The sequence below is a fragment of the Notolepis coatsorum genome (genome assembly GCF_963971535.1).
Source record: "Notolepis coatsorum genome assembly, chromosome: 19".
NCBI classification, from domain to species: Eukaryota; Metazoa; Chordata; class Actinopteri; order Aulopiformes; family Paralepididae; genus Notolepis; species Notolepis coatsorum.
The window spans coordinates 46,110,849-46,131,147 of record NC_140183.1 but is presented as its reverse complement, the minus strand read 5'-3'; the positions used below and the strand labels follow the sequence as shown (position 1 = coordinate 46,131,147).

General features: G+C 44.4%; 1 protein-coding gene across 1 annotated transcript in view; it reads left to right on the top strand.

Moving 5' to 3' along the window:
* gabbr1a (gamma-aminobutyric acid (GABA) B receptor, 1a) overlaps nt 1–20,299 on the top strand; it is a gene marked incomplete at both ends in the record, with an annotated part of 191,006 nt that overhangs the window by 137,865 nt on the left and 32,842 nt on the right. The window contains 3 exon segments of the mRNA XM_084336634.1: nt 2,309–2,459; nt 16,791–16,923; nt 20,064–20,180. Coding sequence (XP_084192760.1) covers nt 2,309–2,459; nt 16,791–16,923; nt 20,064–20,180 — 401 coding nt within the window.

Sequence of the window (20,299 nt, the reverse complement as noted above, 5' to 3'; positions counted from 1 at the left end):
CACTCCTGCGCGTGATGTAATGCTTAAGTAAAATATATATATTTTTTTATCTATTCTATTCTACAATTTTATTGCACTGTACTATTGCACTATTTTACTCTGTCTATTTGATCTTGCTCCTTTTTATTATTGTCTATTTAAAACTGAATCAAACCATAAACTAGGTGGCCTGTTGGGATGTTAGATGTTTAATGTGAAAAACTGTGATTTTATATGTCTGCACTTTATGTGCTCATTTTATGCCTGTCTTTTTTCTGTTGTGAAGCACTTTGAGCTGCAGTTTCTGTATGAAAGCTGCTATACAAATAAAGTGTATTATTATTATTATTATTATTATTATTATTATTATTATTATTATTATTATTATTATTATTATTATTATTATTATTATTATTATTATTATTATTATTATTATTATTATTATTATTATTATTATTATTATTATTATTATTATTATTATTATTATTATTATTATTATAGGTAACAGAGTTAAAAGTTTGTACAGTATGGGCAGTGATGCCACAGATTACTTGTAAAAAATAATCTGATTACTGATTACTGATTACTCCTTTAAAAAGTCGTCGTCGTCCCCCCTGCTGCTGCCACAACATAAGAATGACAACAGTTTTTTTTCTATCTCTCTCTACCAAATCCATTCTGAGACAACGGACTCCGTTGTGTGCGTACTCCGCAAGTCGCGCGTAACATGAATCTCTCTCTCTCACTCTCACTCTCACTCTCTCACTCTCTCACTCTCTCTCTCTCTCTCTCTCTCTCTCTCTCTCTCTCTCTCTCTCTCTCTCTCTCAAGTAGCCAAATTACACTATAAAACGAACTGGATAGTTGATTTAACTTCATGCTGAAGCCATTCTAAAATCAGCTATAAACGTAAACATGTGTGTGTGGCTGTGTGCGTGCGTGGGCGAGCGCACGTCCCATCTCTGGTCTAGCTGACTGTACCCCTGGCTCTCTTATCATCAGCATTATGAGATAGTAACTAAATAGTAACGCACAGCCACTTGGAAAAGTAACTGTAATCAGATTACTGGCTTGTAAAAAGTAAGTAAATTAGATTACTATTTACTGAAAAAGTTATCAGATTAGAGTAACTAGTTACTTAGTAACTAGTTACTGGCATCACTGAGTATGGTAACAGAGCCTAGGCCTATAGGGTATAGACAATGGAGTCAATCTATTTGTGGTTGAACTGCCTGATATTGCAGTGGGCCACCACAAATCAATTTCAATGTGTAGAAAAGTATTAAGGATGGATCGATATATGGACAGAATTATTATCACAGTAATCATAGGTGTTCATCAGTCATCAGTATTCAGGGCTCAAAATGAACGTTTCCACTTTGTCAGTTGGTGGCACCAGCACATGATTTGATCACTCTTGGTCTGAACATTTATGAGTTATGCAGTGATGTAGTTAGCAGAGAAGTAAACAGACTATATTTTCTGTGTAAGGAAACCATGGCTGCATTCAGCATCGTTTCCATGGACACAGTGAATAAGCAAGACACAGTGAAATTAATTAATTAAACTTTTTTATTCTTATAAAACAATAATAGAATATTATTTATCATCAATGGTAAATGTTCAATATCAACATATTCAAATCATTTAACAATATTTGATTTACAGTGACTGAAAGCACTGGTTTAACTTGCGTCATACTTGGGGCAGAGATGTTTGACAGTGGAATTTGTGTGTAGGAGTGTGCTTTTCGAATATTTGCCTACACTCCATCAGTCAACACCTCACAACTAGGAGTACAACCTTAATTTTACTGTCAGCTCTTATAGTTCACACAGTACATAATTTATATATAGGCTGACAGACTGAACCTTTTAACACCACTTGTTCTTGGCATTAATTACTTTGGACCCTCCCCCCCCCCCCCCCCCCCCCCACCCCTCTCTCTCTCTCACTCTCTCTCTCTCTCCTCTCGTCCTCTCTCTCCTCTCTCTCTCTCTTCACTCTCTCTCTCTCTCTCTCTCTTCTCTCTCTCTCTCTCTATCTCTCCTCTCTCCCCCCCCCTCTCTCTCTCTCTCTCCCTCCCTCCCCCCCCCCTCTCTCTCTCTCTCTCTCTCTCTCTCTCTCTCTCTCTCTCTCTCTCTCTCTCTCTCCCTCCCTCGCTCCCTCCCCTCTCTCTCTCTCTCTCTCTCTCTCTCTCTCTCTCTCTCTCTCTCTCTCTCTCTCTCTCTCTCTCTCTCTCTCTCTCTTTCTCTTTCTCTCTCTCTCCCTCCTCTCTCTCTCCTCCCCCCTCCCTCTCCCCCCCCCTCTCTCTCTCTCTCCCTCTCAGGTGCGGGGCCTCCAGCGGACCGCACGGTGGTGATTGAGGAGTTCAGGTTCTTGTCTCAGAAGCTGTTTGCAGCTGTGTCAGTGTTCGCTGGCCTGGGCCTCCTGCTGGGCAGCGTCTGTCTCAGCTTCAACATATACAACAGCAACGTCCGGTGAGCCTCGCGGCCGGCAACAATCAATCATGTTTGGACACATTATGACCATTGGTGCAATTTAAAGCTGCAATAATTATTTTCTGACCAATAGTGGTAGTAGTGGACAGCATGGCGCCACTCTAAACAAACCCTTATTTTCTCCCAAAACAAAAGCCCTGTCTTGTTTTTCCAAAGTGATCATTTTAAATGCACTTGCAAAATAAAGTGCGGGCCGGGTTTTGTCAACAAAGAACAGAAATGATGGAATAACAACAGACTGGCTGCTGGTAGCACAGGGGTGGCCAGGTAGGATACCGTGACTCAATATTGAAATACTGTTAGAAAATTGTTATTGCAGCTTTAAAGACATCATAGGATTGTATTTTCCTCACTAAGAGCGCATAGCTCAAAACTCTATAAAACAAGAGGGGAAGAAAAAAAATCTCTGTGCATTTTAGGGGAACAACCTAAAAGTTAATTACGGAGGAATACACATTTAAAGGTGCACGCTCTACAATTGTATTATTGTTTGGAATGAAGACAGACTATTTAACCATGTATAATTAAGTGAAATCAGCACATAATTTAATAGTTGACTTCATATAGCCATTGATGGCCCCTATAGACTCCCCAGACTCCAAACCATTAAATTACATGCTCATTCCATTTAATTGAGTCTACACGCTCCTCCAAACTATCGCTAATCTTCAAATGACGATGTGCATCTGTCTGTATACTGTACAATACACATTCATCAATACTGATCTCATCCTTATGTCTCCTGTCATTAGATGTGAATGTAATACTTCATTTTGGACTGTGTGCAGTGTGCTGCTATGTATGGGGTTTAAAAACTTGCCAAATCTTTTTTGGATATTTTTTATATAATAATCAATAATAACTATTTAGTTTGATAATGTCAGGTGTAAATAGCGAATGAGTTTCTTTAACCTGCACTATGTAACTATTTCATGGAATAAGACTTTCATTTTCATCAGCGGGGGGGGGGGGGGCTAACAATATACTCGTTATCACCATACATAACGCTTATATTGAAACACGTTGACATTAGGGCCGTTCTTTCAACCTAAAAGTGCACTTTCTTCAACCTCGAACCTAAATTCCTTAGCAACCCGTGTTACCAAGTAAACAAATCACAGAACGATAGCCAGTTAGTTAGCCAGCGCCAGCCAGGTACTACCGTTAGCTCCCAACGATGGCCAGTTAGTTAACCAGTGCCAGCCAGGTACTACCGTTAGCTCCCAACGATAGCCACGTTAGTTAGCCAGCGCCAGCCAGGTAGCTTATAGCTTATCCGCAACTGTAAGTTACTTCCGGGGTAGGCCTGATTGGCCCCGACAGGCACGTGACGCGCAACTTTCTCTGCCGCGCGGCACGCTCCGCGGAGCGGAGCGGCAGAGCTTGCGGAATTATGTAATCGCCCAAATACGCCATGATTTTCATTCGGCGCTTCAGCTCACCTGGCAGAGCAGCGGTCCTGCGGTCCTGCGGTCCGTTGTTGACGAGTTCGAATCCCATCAAATCTTTTTTTTTTAACGTGATTTTTTTTTTAACGTGTATTCTTTCGCCGGTTAAGGTTAGGCATGGTTAAGGTTAAGGTTAAGGTTAGGCATTGTTTCGGAGTTGGTTAAGGTTAGAACGGTTAAGTTTAGGCGCTGTTAAGGAGCTGGTTAAGGTTAGAGTTTGTCTTAGAGAATGGCAATATTCTTTCTATGGTTGTTATGGTTTGTAACCGACCCCAATCGCACAACACAAGACAGGTATGAGAGTAAGCCAAGAAACGGGCATTTATTGAACAGAAGGAAAAACCGGCACTGTCCCTTTAAGGGAGAACACAAAATAAAGGATAACATGACTGGGAAAGGCACAGTGCCTTTAAGAGGCGAGCTGGCTAAGGGGAAGGCAAGGGAAGTCAGGAACAGGGAGGAACTAGGGGGAACTGGACAGGGAGGAACTAGGGGGAACTGGACAGGGAGGACTAGATAGGGGAGAAGGGACAGAGGCCCGCGGAGGCGGGCTGGGGACAAACAGGGTAAGGCCTTGGAACAGGGCGAGGGCAGGAGCTGCATACTGGAAAAGAGTAAACACACAGTGAGCAAATGTTCCAAAACACAATCCCAAGTGAAAAATATCTTCGTGTAAATACACACACTGAGAGTGAAGTCCAAAAAACAATCCAAATGTGAATACTATCTTCGGTGTGAACAAACACACAGTGGGAGATGTAAAGTCCAAAAATATTAACCCAGTGAAAACAAACAAAGGCACACGCTGGGTGAGTGACTGTCTGATTAAAAAGGTGGTAATCTTCAGTGTTATAGAAACACACGAAAACGGAATTTGATCAAGACAGTCAGTAAAAACTCACCCAGACGTTTGTGCGTAAAGAGCGCTGGAACAGCAGCGGGGCGAGAGCGTCGCCACCGGGGAGCCGGCTGTCCGAGCGGAGGTCAGAGTGGTGCGCCACTGCTTGGAGTGCGCGCCGGTACAGAGAGACGCATCTGGAGTGCGTCTGCGTGGAGGAGCGTGCCAAGCTCGGAGGTCTGGATGATGCGCGTCAGCTGGGAGTGCGCGCTGGTACGGAGGAGCGTGCCAAGCTCGGAGGTCTGGATGATGCGCGTCTGCTGGGAGTGCGCGCTGGTACGGAGGAGCGTGCCAAGCTCGGAGGTCTGGATGATGCGCGTCTACTGGGAGTGCGCGCTGGTACGGAGGAGCGTGCCAAGCTCGGAGGTCTGGATGATGCGCGTCTGCTGGCAGTGCGCGCTGGTACGGAGGAGCGTGCCAAGCTCGGAGGTTTGGATGGTGTCTGGGCGTCTGCAGCGCGGAGGTCTGGATGAGCGTCAGGACGACTGCTGCGCGGAGGTCTGAAGTGGATCACTGGGATGCCTCCCGTGGAAGTCTAGGGAGCGCAGTCCAGTCTCTCCCTCAGGCAACGGCGACAGGAGGCGAAGGCTGGAGCACATCTTTACGCCGGAGATAAAAACAGCATAGACCGAACAGAGGACCTCCCGAAGGAGTCTTGATGATAGAGAATATGATACCGAAAGTTACGGCATGTTACAACACGACCCCACGAGGAACAGAGTGGAAGAGCCAGGTATTTAAAGCCCACAGGGGAACTAATTAGAATGCACCACAGGTGCGAGAGGTAATTGATAATCGAACTAAAAGTGTGAGTTCGGCACCAGACCAATCAAACACATAATGACAGGTAGTACAGGTGTGGCCACTGAGAGAAAACGAGAGTAAAGAACGAGAGGGTGGGGGCTAGTGAGAGTGAGTGAGAAGGGAATTCCTAAACAGTAGGCTAAAAGGAAGGAAAGAGTAGGTGAGCAGCGGACAAAACCTCACAGTACCCCCCCCTCAACGGGAGCCACCCGGCGACCCAAAAACAATACAGACAGAGTGGCAGGGGACAAAACAAGGCAAAAACAAAGGGGTACTGGGCCAAGCCAGCAGGGGAAGCCACAACAAAAGTGGGGCTAGCAAAAGAACAGGGTAGCCGAGGGGTAACTAGGGTAGCAGAGGGGCAAAGTAGGGTAGCTGAGGGGTAACCAGAGGAGCTGAGGGGCAACTAGAGGAGCTGAGGGGTAACCAAGAGGAGCACCGGGAAAAGGGCTAGCAGAGGGAAGGTTAGCTGCCAGGGCACTGATAGCTACAGGGCCTATGCTAGCTGTACTGCTACATCAACAAAGAGGCTGCGCTAGCTGCCGAGCTAGGCTAGCAGACAGGGCTGGACCAGCATGAGAGAACAAGCTAGCTGGAAAGACAGTCCTAGCTGTGGGGAACCGACCTTGCTAGCTGAAGGGGCAGTCCTAGCAGTGTGAGATAAACTGACCTTGCTAGCTGAAAGGGCAGTCCTAGCAGTGGGATAAACTGACCTTGCTAGCTGAAAAGGCAGTCCTAGCAGTGGGATAAACTGACCTTGCTAGCTGAAAAGGCAGTCCTAGCAGTGGGAGATAAACTGACCTTGCTAGCTGAAAGGGCAGTCCTAGCAGTGGGAATACTGACCTTGCTAGCTGAAAAGGCAGTCCTAGCAGTGGGATAAACTGACCTTGCTAGCTGAAAGGGCAGTCCTAGCAGTGGGAATACTGACCTTGCTAGCTGAAAGGGCAGTCCTAGCAGTGGGAGATAAACTGACCTTGCTAGCTGAAAAGGCAGTCCTAGCAGTGGGAATACTGACCTTGCTAGCTGAAAGGGCAGTCCTAGCAGTGGGAGATAAACTGACCTTGCTAGCTGAAAGGGGCAGTCCTAGCAGTGGGAATACTACACAAAAAGTGGAGGCCATGCAGAGGGACCGGGTTAGCTGCCTGGGCCTGGCTAGCTACAGGGCCTATGCTAGCTGCAAGGCTGCACCAACATAGAGGCTGTGCTAACAGCCGGGGCCAAGCAAGCAGACTAGGGCCATGCAGAGGGACTGGATTAGCTGCCAGGGCATGGCTAGCTACAGGGCCTATGCCAGCAGCAAGGGCTGCATTATCATAGAGGCTGTGCTAGCAGCCGGGGCTAAGCTAGCAGACTGGGGCTCTGCTGAGGGACTGGGTTAGCTGCCAGGGCATGGCTAGCTACAGGGCCTATGCCAGCAGCAAGGGCTGCATTAACATAGAGGCTGTGCTAGCAGCCGGGGCAAAGCTAGCAGACAGGGGCTCTGCTGAGGGACTGGGTTAGCTGCCAGGGCATGGCTAGCTACAGGGCCTATGCCAGCAGCAAGGGCTGCATTAACATAGAGGCTGTGCTAGCAGCCGGGGCAAAGCTAGCAGACAGGGGCCATGCTGGTAGTAGAGGCCTAACAAGCTGCAGGGGAGCCAAACAGGGCTAACAGGGAAGCAAACAGGGGAGTCAACAGGCTAACAGGGGAGCTAACCGGGGAGACTAACAAGCTAACAGGGGAGCTAACCGGGGAGACTAACAAGCTAAACAAGGGAGCTAACCGGGGAGACCAACAAGCTAACAGGGGAGCTAACAGGCTAACAAGGAAGCTAGAGGGGAGCTAGAGGGAACAAGAAAAAAAAGGCAAACTCAACATACGTGCTGGCTGGGGTCGTCGATTGGGTGGGGTCGTACTGTTATGGTTTGTAACCGACCCCAATCGCACAACACAAGACAGGTATGAGAGTAAGCCAAGAAACGGGCATTTATTGAACAGAAGGAAAAACCGGCACTGTCCCTTTAAGGGAGAACACAAAATAAAGGATAACATGACTGGGAAAGGCACAGTGCCTTTAAGAGGCGAGCTGGCTAAGGGGAAGGCAAGGGAAGTCAGGAACAGGGAGGAACTAGGGGGAACTGGACAGGGAGGAACTAGGGGGAACTGGACAGGGAGGACTAGATAGGGGAGAAGGGACAGAGGCCCGCGGAGGCGGGCTGGGGACAAACAGGGTAAGGCCTTGGAACAGGGCGAGGGCAGGAGCTGCATACTGGAAAAGAGTAAACACACAGTGAGCAAATGTTCCAAAACACAATCCCAAGTGAAAAATATCTTCGTGTAAATACACACACTGAGAGTGAAGTCCAAAAAACAATCCAAATGTGAATACTATCTTCGGTGTGAACAAACACACAGTGGGAGATGTAAAGTCCAAAAATATTATCCCAGTGAAAACAAACAAAGGCACACGCTGGGTGAGTGACTGTCTGATTAAAAAGGTGGTAATCTTCAGTGTTATAGAAACACACGAAAACGGAATTTGATCAAGACAGTCAGTAAAAACTCACCCAGACGTTTGTGCGTAAAGAGCGCTGGAACAGCAGCGGGGCGAGAGCGTCGCCACCGGGGAGCCGGCTGTCCGAGCGGAGGTCAGAGTGGTGCGCCACTGCTTGGAGTGCGCGCCGGTACAGAGAGACGCATCTGGAGTGCGTCTGCGTGGAGGAGCGTGCCAAGCTCGGAGGTCTGGATGATGCGCGTCAGCTGGGAGTGCGCGCTGGTACGGAGGAGCGTGCCAAGCTCGGAGGTCTGGATGATGCGCGTCTGCTGGGAGTGCGCGCTGGTACGGAGGAGCGTGCCAAGCTCGGAGGTCTGGATGATGCGCGTCTACTGGGAGTGCGCGCTGGTACGGAGGAGTGTGCCAAGCTCGGAGGTCTGGATGATGCGCGTCTGCTGGGAGTGCGCGCTGGTACGGAGGAGCGTGCCAAGCTCGGAGGTCTGGATGGTGTCTGGGCGTCTGCAGCGCGGAGGTCTGGATGAGCGTCAGGACGACTGCTGCGCGGAGGTCTGAAGTGGATCACTGGGATGCCTCCCGTGGAAGTCTAGGGAGCGCAGTCCAGTCTCTCCCTCAGGCAACGGCGACAGGAGGCGAAGGCTGGAGCACATCTTTACGCCGGAGATAAAAACAGCATAGACCGAACAGAGGACCTCCCGAAGGAGTCTTGATGATAGAGAATATGATACCGAAAGTTACGGCATGTTACAACACGACCCCACGAGGAACAGAGTGGAAGAGCCAGGTATTTAAAGCCCACAGGGAAACTAATTAGAATGCACCACAGGTGCGAGAGGTAATTGATAATCGAACTAAAAGTGTGAGTTCGGCACCAGACCAATCAAACACATAATGACAGGTAGTACAGGTGTGGCCACTGAGAGAAAACGAGAGTAAAGAACGAGAGGGTGGGGGCTAGTGAGAGTGAGTGAGAAGGGAATTCCTAAACAGTAGGCTAAAAGGAAGGAAAGAGTAGGTGAGCAGCGGACAAAACCTCACAATGGTTAAGGTTAGGCATGGTTAAGGTTAAGGTTAAGGTTAGGCATTGTTTCGGAGTTGGTTAAGGTTAGAACGGTTAAGTTTAGGCGCTGTTAAGGAGCTGGTTAAGGTTAGAGTTTGTGTTAGAGAATGGCAATAGACAGCCTATTTCCGCGCGACAGCTCTCAGCAGCCTCGTTGCGCGTCCTGAGTTTGCCGCGTCACGTGCCTGTCGGGGCCAATCAGGCCTACCCCGGAAGTAACTTACAGTTGCGGAACGGGTACAGGCAGCCAGGTACTACCGTCAGCTCCCAACGATAGCCACGTAACCCTCTGCTGGCGCGTGCTGTGCACTACAATCAACTCCGTGTCAGTGTAATAGCAGTCTGTGACGTCACGGTATTGAGAATCATACCGGCGGGATTTCGAAATATCCTGGTATACCGTAATACCGTCGCCTAAGTCCCGCCAGTAGTACCCCATCACTCAAATAGCCCATAATAGTCACAGATGTGATAAATAAGGCATATCAACTATTATAATTTGTTGTAACTTTGTTTTTATTCCATTTCAAACTAATTTAGTTTTAAATATATCGCATATGAGTAATGGAAATCATTCAGTTCTGTTTTACGGACTCTTATCTTTCTAAAAATATGTGTGGTATTGTAGATTTTTTCGTGTAATATATTTTTTTCCATTAGTATAATGTGCTAGTGAGTAAAATTGTCATATGGTGTGACATGAAGGTTATTGTGTACAAAATTGAAAAGGGGTGTATTTTGTATTATGTATGTTTATTTATCAGCATTCCTCATCACTACTCTACACATTTCTAGCTCTTCCTTGTGCAAATTAGTTACATTTTGCATAATTTTTCTTAATCAAAACTCATGGTAAGACGATTGCACTAAATTTGACTATGTATTTCTAATTCATTTTGGCAAACCTTCTTATAAAAACACCAAAATGCTAGAAATATTTGGTGACACTGTTATTTATCTGTCCCATTGATGATTTTAACATGTCTTACCAAAAAGCCTTCATAATTTCATAATTCTGAAAGTCACACCAAATGATATGCCGTCACGCCATATGATGAATCACACCACACAACAACCCGTAATGCAAAAACATGTATTTAATAAATTTAACAAACAACCAAAAACATATGAATTATATCATGGGTTCAAATTAAGAAAAACTGTTGTAAAATGTTATAAACAGTGTGTCACAAAATACATCGTATAGCACTTGGGTTCTGAACAACTGAATAACCTGAAGAAACATATGAATTAATCGTCCAACCGTTACAATCAATTGTAATAATCATTGAAATTTATTTTTAATAAAAAAAAGTATTCACTACATACATTAAATGTAGTCGAACATAACAGTAGAATCATTTTGAAAAACTGTTTTAAAATAGTGTCTCACAAAAGACATTAATAGCACTTGGGTTCTGAACAACTGAAGAACCTGAAGAAACATCGTCCAACTGTATTAATTCCAAGGTGCTGTCTCATTTGAATATTGTCTTATCAATTCTAATAATCATTGAACATTTATTTATTTTGTAAGTCAAGGCAATTTAGTTGAACAGTGACTGAACAACAAGCCTCAATTATGTATTGCCGGCTCAGTACTGATTGAACAGAAGCCAGTCGTAGTTGGCAAGCATGGCAAACCGACTGCAATGCTGGGGTTGTGTGATTTTACTCAGTATTTATTTTTGGTGGTAGAAAATGCAGTCGGGCCTCCTTGGCCACACAAAAGCATTCTGCCTCCCAAGCTGCTCCTGACAATTCACCTTCAGCTCATCCTCATCTATTTCCATTATCTGCCCCACATATGGCCTTTCTCCATACTTTACTATTACACATACTTTTCATCATCATCATCATCATCACCATCTTCATCAATGAGATCTGACTGAACTTGAATGATGATGGGACCTTTGCTTGATGGGTCAGGTGGCACATCAGCAGGAGAGCTACTTGACTCTGCACGGGGCACATCCGATGTGTTGTGGTCAAACTCAAGTTGAGTTGGCTGGTAGCAATCTGTTTTCTCAGACCCCATGTCAAATCTTCACCTTTTTCATCCAAGTGTGTGCGTGCGCACGCGTGTTTACACTATGATATTTCTAGATATACTGGGCTTTTCTACCCGTGTACAGCACATGTTGTACAACTACAGTAATATATTTTATACGTTTAATGGTTAAATGAACTTTTCTCGTCTTCTTCTCAGGACATCCCCTCTCCTTACAGGATCTCCATTTAGCCTCTCCCTGTATTCTCTTGTTCTGTCTGTACTTGCCATTCCTCTATGAAATCTGTCTCAAACTGAAAAACAAGTGAAAGGGAAATATTTCAACTACAACATCTTGTAGATAGACATGGATTTAGTTTAAGAAATGGAATAGTAGGGAAGTAGGGATACAAGTAGGTATACCTTAGAAAACGTGTTTATAATACAGTGACAAAGTGTTAAAAGGACAAAATATTCATTAAACTTAAGTATTAGTTATAAAATATGTATTAAATAGCATAATATATGTAGGTCTTAGTTATAAAATATGTATGAAATAGCATTATATATGTAGTTAAATGCAGTTCATATCATATAGTGTGACACATGAATAATATGGTGTGACGAGAAAACCATGTCACACCATATGATGAAGTGTCACACCATATGATGTTTCATGAACTTAGCACACCATTGTGCATTGGGGCTATATGCTAGCATGCTAACAACATGCTCATTGGCACATGGCAATATAGATTTAAGTTTAGTATTGACTAAAAAGTATCTTATTTTTGGCATTTCTGCGTAAAATGCATCACACCAAAAGACAGTGTGAAAGGTCTAAAAGTGGAAGTGCCAAAATATACCTTATATATTGAGAAAACTAAGAGGGGTAACTCACCTTCTAACCTTGTAATGACTTTTCAGAGATGTTGTCCTACTTCCTGAAAAGATGAAGGACCCCTCCACCCCAAAGGTTTCCAAACAATTGCCCGTTGAAAAATATGAAAATGGTGTCACACCATATGATATCCAATTTTGGGACAAAACCTTTTTGTTTCTGGAGCATTCAAAATATTATGCCTGGACTTTTAGAAGATCACACTAACAAGTAGACATCTGAGTTGTCAATATGTAGTTAAATAAATAACAAATGCAAAAATGTTCTTGTTTTTATTCAAAATCAAACTTTGCTAAATGTCCGTGGGACAGTCACACCATATGAGCTTTTACTCATTTGGCTGACATTTTTGAATAACTGGAACAATATTAGCAAAAATGCTCTGTGCATTCATATAATACTAAATGTTCTGTGCAATATAACAACATTTTCTCATATATTTTTTCATTATTTACTTATCTTTGACACTAAGGACTCCAAAAAGGCCACGTCACGTCAACCACCCACATACAGCTGAATTTGAAAGTATTGCTGTGTAACCCAAATATATACAAAAATGACAAATTATAATTACGGCTTCTATTAAAATAAATGTATGAACTTAAAGCCCACTGCTCAACAAACACAAAGCAGCATTCCTGCTGCATTTCACTACAACAGTAAATCAAAAGTGCAATAATAAATGATTTTGTTAAATGTATAAACTTTTATCCTGCTACTAAACAAAACATTCCTGAGTGCCTCCCATTGACTCTTTATCAAACTGGCATGACATTCACCCTCCCCCCACAGGTCAATAATGGTTCTGTCTTTAATGAGACACTTGTGGTCTCTCCTGTTGGCGCACAATAGAAAGAATGTCAACTTCAATGTTTGTGCATGCAATCTGCATCAGATGAAATAACGTTTCATTTTTGTGTGCGCGCGCGTGCACATCCGTGCGCGTACTTCTGCTCAGAAAAGTGCTGGGACGGCGTGGTACCGCGTGGCATGACCACTGCACCCCTGATTATTAGTGACCCACAATAGATGGAAATTATGTTAGCGAACTTACCTGATGTATAATGCAGTGCAGCATTGGACACTCAACGCCACTCTGCCTTAGAAGCCTGGCGAATCCTGTGTGTTTTCCTTTCATTGCGGGTGCTCCATCGGTAACAACAGCGGACAGTTTATCAAACCCCCCATATTGCTGCACGGCACTTTCAACAGTGTTGAATATGTCCACACTAGGGCTGACCCCTATTAGTCGAATAGTCGACTAATCGATCGAAAGGAGCCATAGTCGACTGCCAACCTCTTAGTCGAATGCAAAAAAAAAAAAAAAATAATTTGTTTTGTTTTAATAAATATTGGCCTGGGGCCGCATTGAGTGTCTGTGAGGGCCGCATGCGGCCCGTGGGCCGCCAGTTGCCCCTCCCTGTTCTAGAGCATACATATGAACAACAACGACAAATTAAAAACAAAATCATCTTGTTTTAAGAAATGTCCTTTTCTTGCAGTTTTTCTGTTATCCTCCTTGTTTGTCATGAAGGTTACATAGTGCAGCTTTAATTTATTCTGTGGGTGGTTGTTTCATGTGCACCAGCTGGAGCTTTAGTCGTAGACTAAAAGCAAGTAGAAAAACTGTCAAAAGGATAACAAAAAGTTTTTGATTTCTGGGCCTAATCCCTCTTTCTGAACCGGGTCCAATATATCTCTGATGCCTTTTTAATACATTGTAGTTTTTTTTTTTTTTTTATGTGTGACCTGGGTCAAATTTTTTTAAAGTTCTTGAGCTTATCTGGAGTTTTCTGAGAGTGGACTAGGTTGGCCCTCTCTGGAACATCTCTCTGGTATGTGAGGCTGAGGATCGGGTAGTACATTGGACATTTATTTGTGGCCTGTTATCTAGAAGTAAACAGAGAAGTTATAACCAGCAAACATTGTATTAATTAGAGCTCAAAGTTAACCTTTAATAACATGATGACCAAGTTATTAATACCCTAACATTTGACCGCTGTCACACATTCCACACCAATCAAGTGTAAAGTAAACGTAGTTGATTTTAATGACAAGGAGAAGTGCTTGTCTTTGTATACTGTATATCTAGACAAATCCAGCAAGTCCACTATGTTACCTACTACACAAAAAGTTAAACATGGACAAATCAACAGTAATGTTAGCCACATCCTTGGTAGCATCACGAAGACAATCAGCCAACCTAACTTTACCCAAGGCTTGCACAAGCTGTAATGTTAAGTAACAACGTTAGCGTTACATGTTCACCACATCTCGCTAACCCCAAATTTGCCACCTTGAATCCTGTAATGATTCATCATATATATTTACAGTCAGTTTTGACACAATTTCCCTTTCAATAAAGCAAATAAATATAGTCCATGTCTTGATCAGGCAAGATAATCCAGTCAGAGACTTGTCTTGCATGTTTTGCGACTGGATGTGATAGCCCATCTGGGGATCCTGGATGTGGTAGCTACCATTCTGGGGTTTTCAGCGATAGCCTGACCGATCATTGCGCCATTGCCTGTGTTCGTTCTGGCCTCTCAGTCAAATGCCCCCCAGTCCTCATGACCAAGCGTTGTGTGAAGAAACTTGACATGCAGGCCGTTCTCAATGAGACTGGATAGACTCAACTTATTCACCTCCATTGAGGATGCTTGGTCTTACTTTAAGAACACTTTTGGCCTTATCATTGATAAATTGAAAGTATTTCTATTCTAAAACACGCCCCTCTGAAACGATACCAGACCAAGAATTGCCTTAGCCCCTGGTTTTCTCATGACTTGGCTGAGCTTGTATGTCGAAAGAACACTCTCTGGCGAAAAGCTCGTACCTCTACAGTAAGTCTCCAGCTGATTGGCTTGCCTTCAGGCAATGCAGGAACAAATATACCCAGGCCATCAGGACAGCCAAAATGTCTCACTTCAAGGAGAAACTTGCAACGTGTGGCACTGATGCGAAGTAGTTTTGGACCACAGTCAAGTCGATGGAAAACAAACTCTCCTCTCCTAGCCTACCTGCATCCATGATTTTTGACAAGGTTTTAGCTGTGGAATAGAGTAACAGAGGTCTGAACTTGAGTCGAACTTGAACTTGTGTACTAAAAATTTTCTGTAGAGGTTGCACGGTGGTGTAGTGGTTAACACTGTCGCCTCACAGCAAGAAGGTCCAGGGTTCGATTCCCGCTTGGGGACCAGATTTCCACGTTGCCAGGTACCCAAGTGGGGTATCTCCCAGGCCTTTCTGTGTGGAGTTTGCATGTTCTCCCCGTGCTCACAAGGGTTTCCCCCCCCCGATAAGAGAAACCCAATGGAAAAACATGCACAAACAGATCGCTAACGCTGTTGTGTCCCTGAGGAAGATGGGCAGGAGCACTTGGATTGGTCCCTATGGCGAAGAAATTGCATGTGTGTGTGTGTTCCTGTGTGTGTGTGCCGCCCATTGCATGTGTGTGTCGTTTGCATGCCAAATAAAGACTTCTAAAAAGTCCTGCATTATTATTATATTATCTCCAAAAAGAATATATTAAAAAAAAAATTATTAGCTGGAAAACATGGTGGATCCATAGCCTGAAGTCTTATGTAGTAGGCCTACAGGTCAACATTTTATAAAAATCCGAAATGGGTCTTTGAGAGAGATCCGGGTAAACCGTGTGCCAAAAAAAAATCCCCAAAATCCATTTCCTCATCCACAGCCATTCATTAGAAAAGTGATTCACTTCTGGTTTTCACTCGTCAACTTTCACCTACTATAGATCCCTTATTCGCACCCCCCCACGTCGGGGTGGTCATCTTTACGCGCCGCGTAAAAATACGCTTGCCTGACATAATCATCATGTAGCAGATTTGGTCGAGTGAGGTGGCGTTCGAACGGCAACAAATAGACCTTTCGAACGGTAATTTACGTATATGTTCTGCGAAAAATGCAGCCCAGAGCCGCTAGACGCTCGCAAAGTGCCATGGCGTTGTGCGTTCCGCCGGTGGGCACGCCGGGATGTGTATATGTAGCCTATCTGGGGATCCTGGATGTGATAGCCTATCTGGCTCCTTGGATTAGAATTATTTGTATGTATCTGCTGATAATTTCTTGCCTCCCCATAAGAGCTTCCACATCCTGGTGCAGTGATAAAGACACACAATAATACCATAATCCAGGCATACATTTAGGGGAAGCTTAGCATTATTTAGCCGACGTTACCTGCAATCTTGTGCCAGTCAGGCTTAGTCCAGCCTTGATTACATTTCAAACACTATCACCCAGGGCTGTAGTCAACAGCCAAAACGTTTAGATAAATGCATTTCTCTATCAGGAATTTGTTCCATTCTTGTGGTGACATTTTGTGGTACAGGCATTATAATTCGATAGCCAGACTTTGCTCATGTTGTGTAGCTAACAGAGAAAGACAGCTAGTAAAGGGTTCAACATATCAACATGTTCAGTGCTGTTGAATTTGCATGAGAAAATGTAAGTTGTCAAAATGTAAGTTGTAATTTAAACAGGTAACAATATTTCACACCATTCTTATTGTGTTTTGCTCATGTTACCTGCGCGTTTCTGTAATTTACTTCAAACCAAGACTCTCTGAAGTTTATCCTGTCCTCAAGACTGTCCCATTTTGAGAGCACCTGCTGGGCCTATTATATGTCCCTATATGTGGGCTGGTTTGAGCGTGTGTTTCCGTTTCTATCTTTGTCTCTGTTGTGCGTGTCCTCAGGTACATCCAGAACTCGCAGCCCTACCTGAACAACATGACGGCGGTGGGCTGTATGATGGCCCTGGCCGCTATCTTCCCTCTGGGCATTGACCGCCACCACGTCCACCGCTCACAGTTCCCCGTGGTCTGTCAGGTAAAGACGGGGTGAGAGAGACGGAGGAGAGGGACCTGGATGGATGGATGGAGGGATGGCGTGAAAGGGATGGAGGGATGGAGGGATGGAGGGATGGAGGGATGGCGTGAGAGGGATGGGAAAGATGCAAGGTGTTGAATTAAACTAAATAATGTCTCCTTTGTGTGTGTGTGTGTGTGTGTGTGTGTGTGTGTGTGTGTGTGTGTGTGTGTGTGTGTGTGTGTGTGTGTGTGTGTGTGTGTGTGTGTGTGTGTGTGTGTGTGTGTGTGTGTGTGTGTGTGTGTGTGTGTGTGTGTGTGTGTGTGTGTGTGTGTGTGTGTGTGTGTGTGTGTGTGTGTGTGTGTGTGTGTGTGTGTGTGTTTTATTTGCTGTCTTGTTATTAGATATGCACCGACAGACAGCAATATGATTGCTAACAGGGAAAAGCACAATTGAACCCTGGAGACGAAGAACCATATAACTCCTGTTTCTATTATTATAATTTATATAACATTATATAATAACAGCCCGTGTATTTGCAGTTGTAAAGTCAATCCAAATCACTTGTCGTGTGAATGTGATATATCACCAGAAAGTACTCAACCTCTAGTGTCTTTAACTATGTATGTACAAACCACTGCAAATTACCATCTTTAGATGATAACGTTTGAACATGTTGTCCCTCCCAGAGTTGTATGGTTCTTCTCCTGCTTAATTTGTAAATCAGGAAGTGCCGGAACACAGAGATCTCGGGGGGAGAAAAGCTCAATAAGAATGACATCATAAACAACGCCATGTGCAGCGCGCCAAAAATATTGTTGCACATTCTGACATGACAATGGCGCCTAAATTACGCATGCACTATATGCTCACAACGATGAAACTTATAATTAACCAACTACCACACAGCACAAATGCCCACTAGCTGTGGGGCTTACAGTACTATGTCAAGATATTTAGACACAAAAAAGCGTTCATGTTAAACCTCTTGCCAGAAAAAAGTGCATCTATTTGTGGGCATTGCATTCCCTCATTCATTGCAATAATACATGTAGCCTAGCCTACTCCTCCTTTTAAATAGCAAATTAATGAAATTACAAATAATAGTTTCTGTGTTGTGTATTTGATAGGGAGTGTTCTAACCCTTCTCTCATGATACCACTTGATTCTCTGAAGATAAACATGTCTTGACTTAAAGTGAAACAATATGCTAGCAAGGTGAATACAGCAAAAGGTGAATAGAATATAGCTAACTAGTGATCATGGAAATAGACATACATAAAAAAAAAATTAAAAAAATTGCAACTTTCTCGCTTAATTTATTGGCTGCCAGCCATTAGACGGGCCCGTGGTAGCACTGCCACGCTTTAAAAGATAGGAGTGCGTCGCCTTGTTTGTGGAGCTATAACTATATTCTATATTATAGCTATGGATACAATACTATGGCCCATTTGACATCAACTATCTATCGTTCAATATGTGAAAAAGAATACTTTTTTTCATCCATACGTTCCCGTGTTATACCGTGGTGAGTGAACCAGTAAAGTATGGTTTTAGATTGGTCTGGGGTAATTCCCGAAAGGCTGAGTCTTATACGTCAATTCTACTAAAAGCTTTGCTGTTTGTTGCCTGAACATGCTACTATTCCCAAACCAAATCTAGATCATAGGTATTATGTTTCATCATGAATGCATGAAAGGTCGTTTTTTGATGCTTTGATCGTCACCAACGGCATACGTTGTGGAGTAACGTTACACACACACGTTGCGATCGAGGTGAAGACATGGTTGGATCAACGCAGGATTGATATCCTATAGCCCTTCCCTTCACTAGGATGTACCCCAAAAAAAGAATATTCCAATTATCTGATCGCGAGTGCCAGTATTGGTGTCGGATCGTGTCGCCAACATAATCCACCACACATCATGCATCGGGAGCATTTGAAGCTTCTCAATCCGATCGTTATAACCGCTCCATTCGCCCGACAAAGAAAAGTGCGTCCGAAGACATTTGGCCGCTACACAGGCCAAGATACAAGGTTTCAAAGGGTGCTCGATACCGCAGTCTAGCTGGATGCAGCCGGTATTGCACTTTGGCGATCTCAGACTCATTCCCTATGGTAACACCAAGGTCCCTGGATGAAAACATTTATAGAAATATCGATCAAATAACGAGTATACTCGTTGTTGGCGTTCAAGCGTTGGCTCCCAATAGCGAGTAAACTCGTTGTTGGCGGGGAATGAGTTAAGCAATCAGAGATCGGGGCTTTGACCTGTTTTGTACCTGCATTTGTACTGAAATTCAACAATCGGTATATGATCCGATATGGGTGGGGGGGATTTGATGTCAGCAATATTGGTTCATCCCTACTTATTCTCTTTTTTGCCTCTCTCTCTCTCTCTCTCTCTCTCTCTCTCTCTCTCTCTCTCTCTCTCTCTCTCTCTCTCTCCCACTCCTGCTTTCCTTCTCTATCTCCCTCTCATCCTCTGGCCATGCACTCTGACTAATCTGTCTCTTTCTTCAAATCCCTCACTCTCCCTTCAACTTTCATTATCTCTCTCTCTCTCTCTCTCTCTCTCTCTCTTTCTCTCTCCCCCCTGCTCTCTCTCTCTCTAACTCTGCAACTGTCTTTATCTCCACACTTTCCTTTCAACACCCTCCTCGTCTCATTTCACTTTGCTCTCCCCCTTTTCCCCTATATTTCTCTCTCTCTCTTTCGCTCTCTCTCTCTCTCTCTCTCTCTCTCTCTCTCTCGCTCTCTCTCTCTCTCTCTTTCTCTCTCGCTGCTCCCCCTCTCTCCTCTCTCCCCTCTCCTCTACCCATGCTCTTCTTCCCTGTCCTCATCCTTCCTCCCACTTATCTTTATGTCTCCTTAACCTTTTCTCTGCCCTCTCCTCTCCTCCTCTCCTCCCTCCCTCCCTCCCTCCCTCCCTCCCTCCCTCCCTCCCTCCCTCCCTCCCTCCCTCCCTCCCTCCCTCCCTCCCTCCCTATTATTCTCACCTCACCTCACCTCACTTTCCTCTTTTCTCCCCACCTCCTCTCCTCTCCTCTCCTCTCCTCTCCTCTCCTCTCCTCTCCTCTCCTCTCCTCTCCTCTCCTCTCCTCTCCTCTCCTCTCCTCTCCTCTCCTCTCTCCTCTCCTCTCCTCTTCTCTCTCTTCAGTTCCGGCTGTGGTTGCTTGGTCTGGGGTTCAGCCTGGCCTACGGCAGCATGTTCACTAAGATCTGGTGGGTCCACACCCTCTTCACCAAGAAGGAGGAGAAGAAGGAGAAGAAGAAGGTATGGAGGAGGAGCCTCGGAGGTCTTGGGTGGGGGTGCTACAAATTGTTTTTGGAATACACGTGGTTTTTCTGTAAATTATTCCACATACTATGCTTGCATGAATTTTTACCGTATCA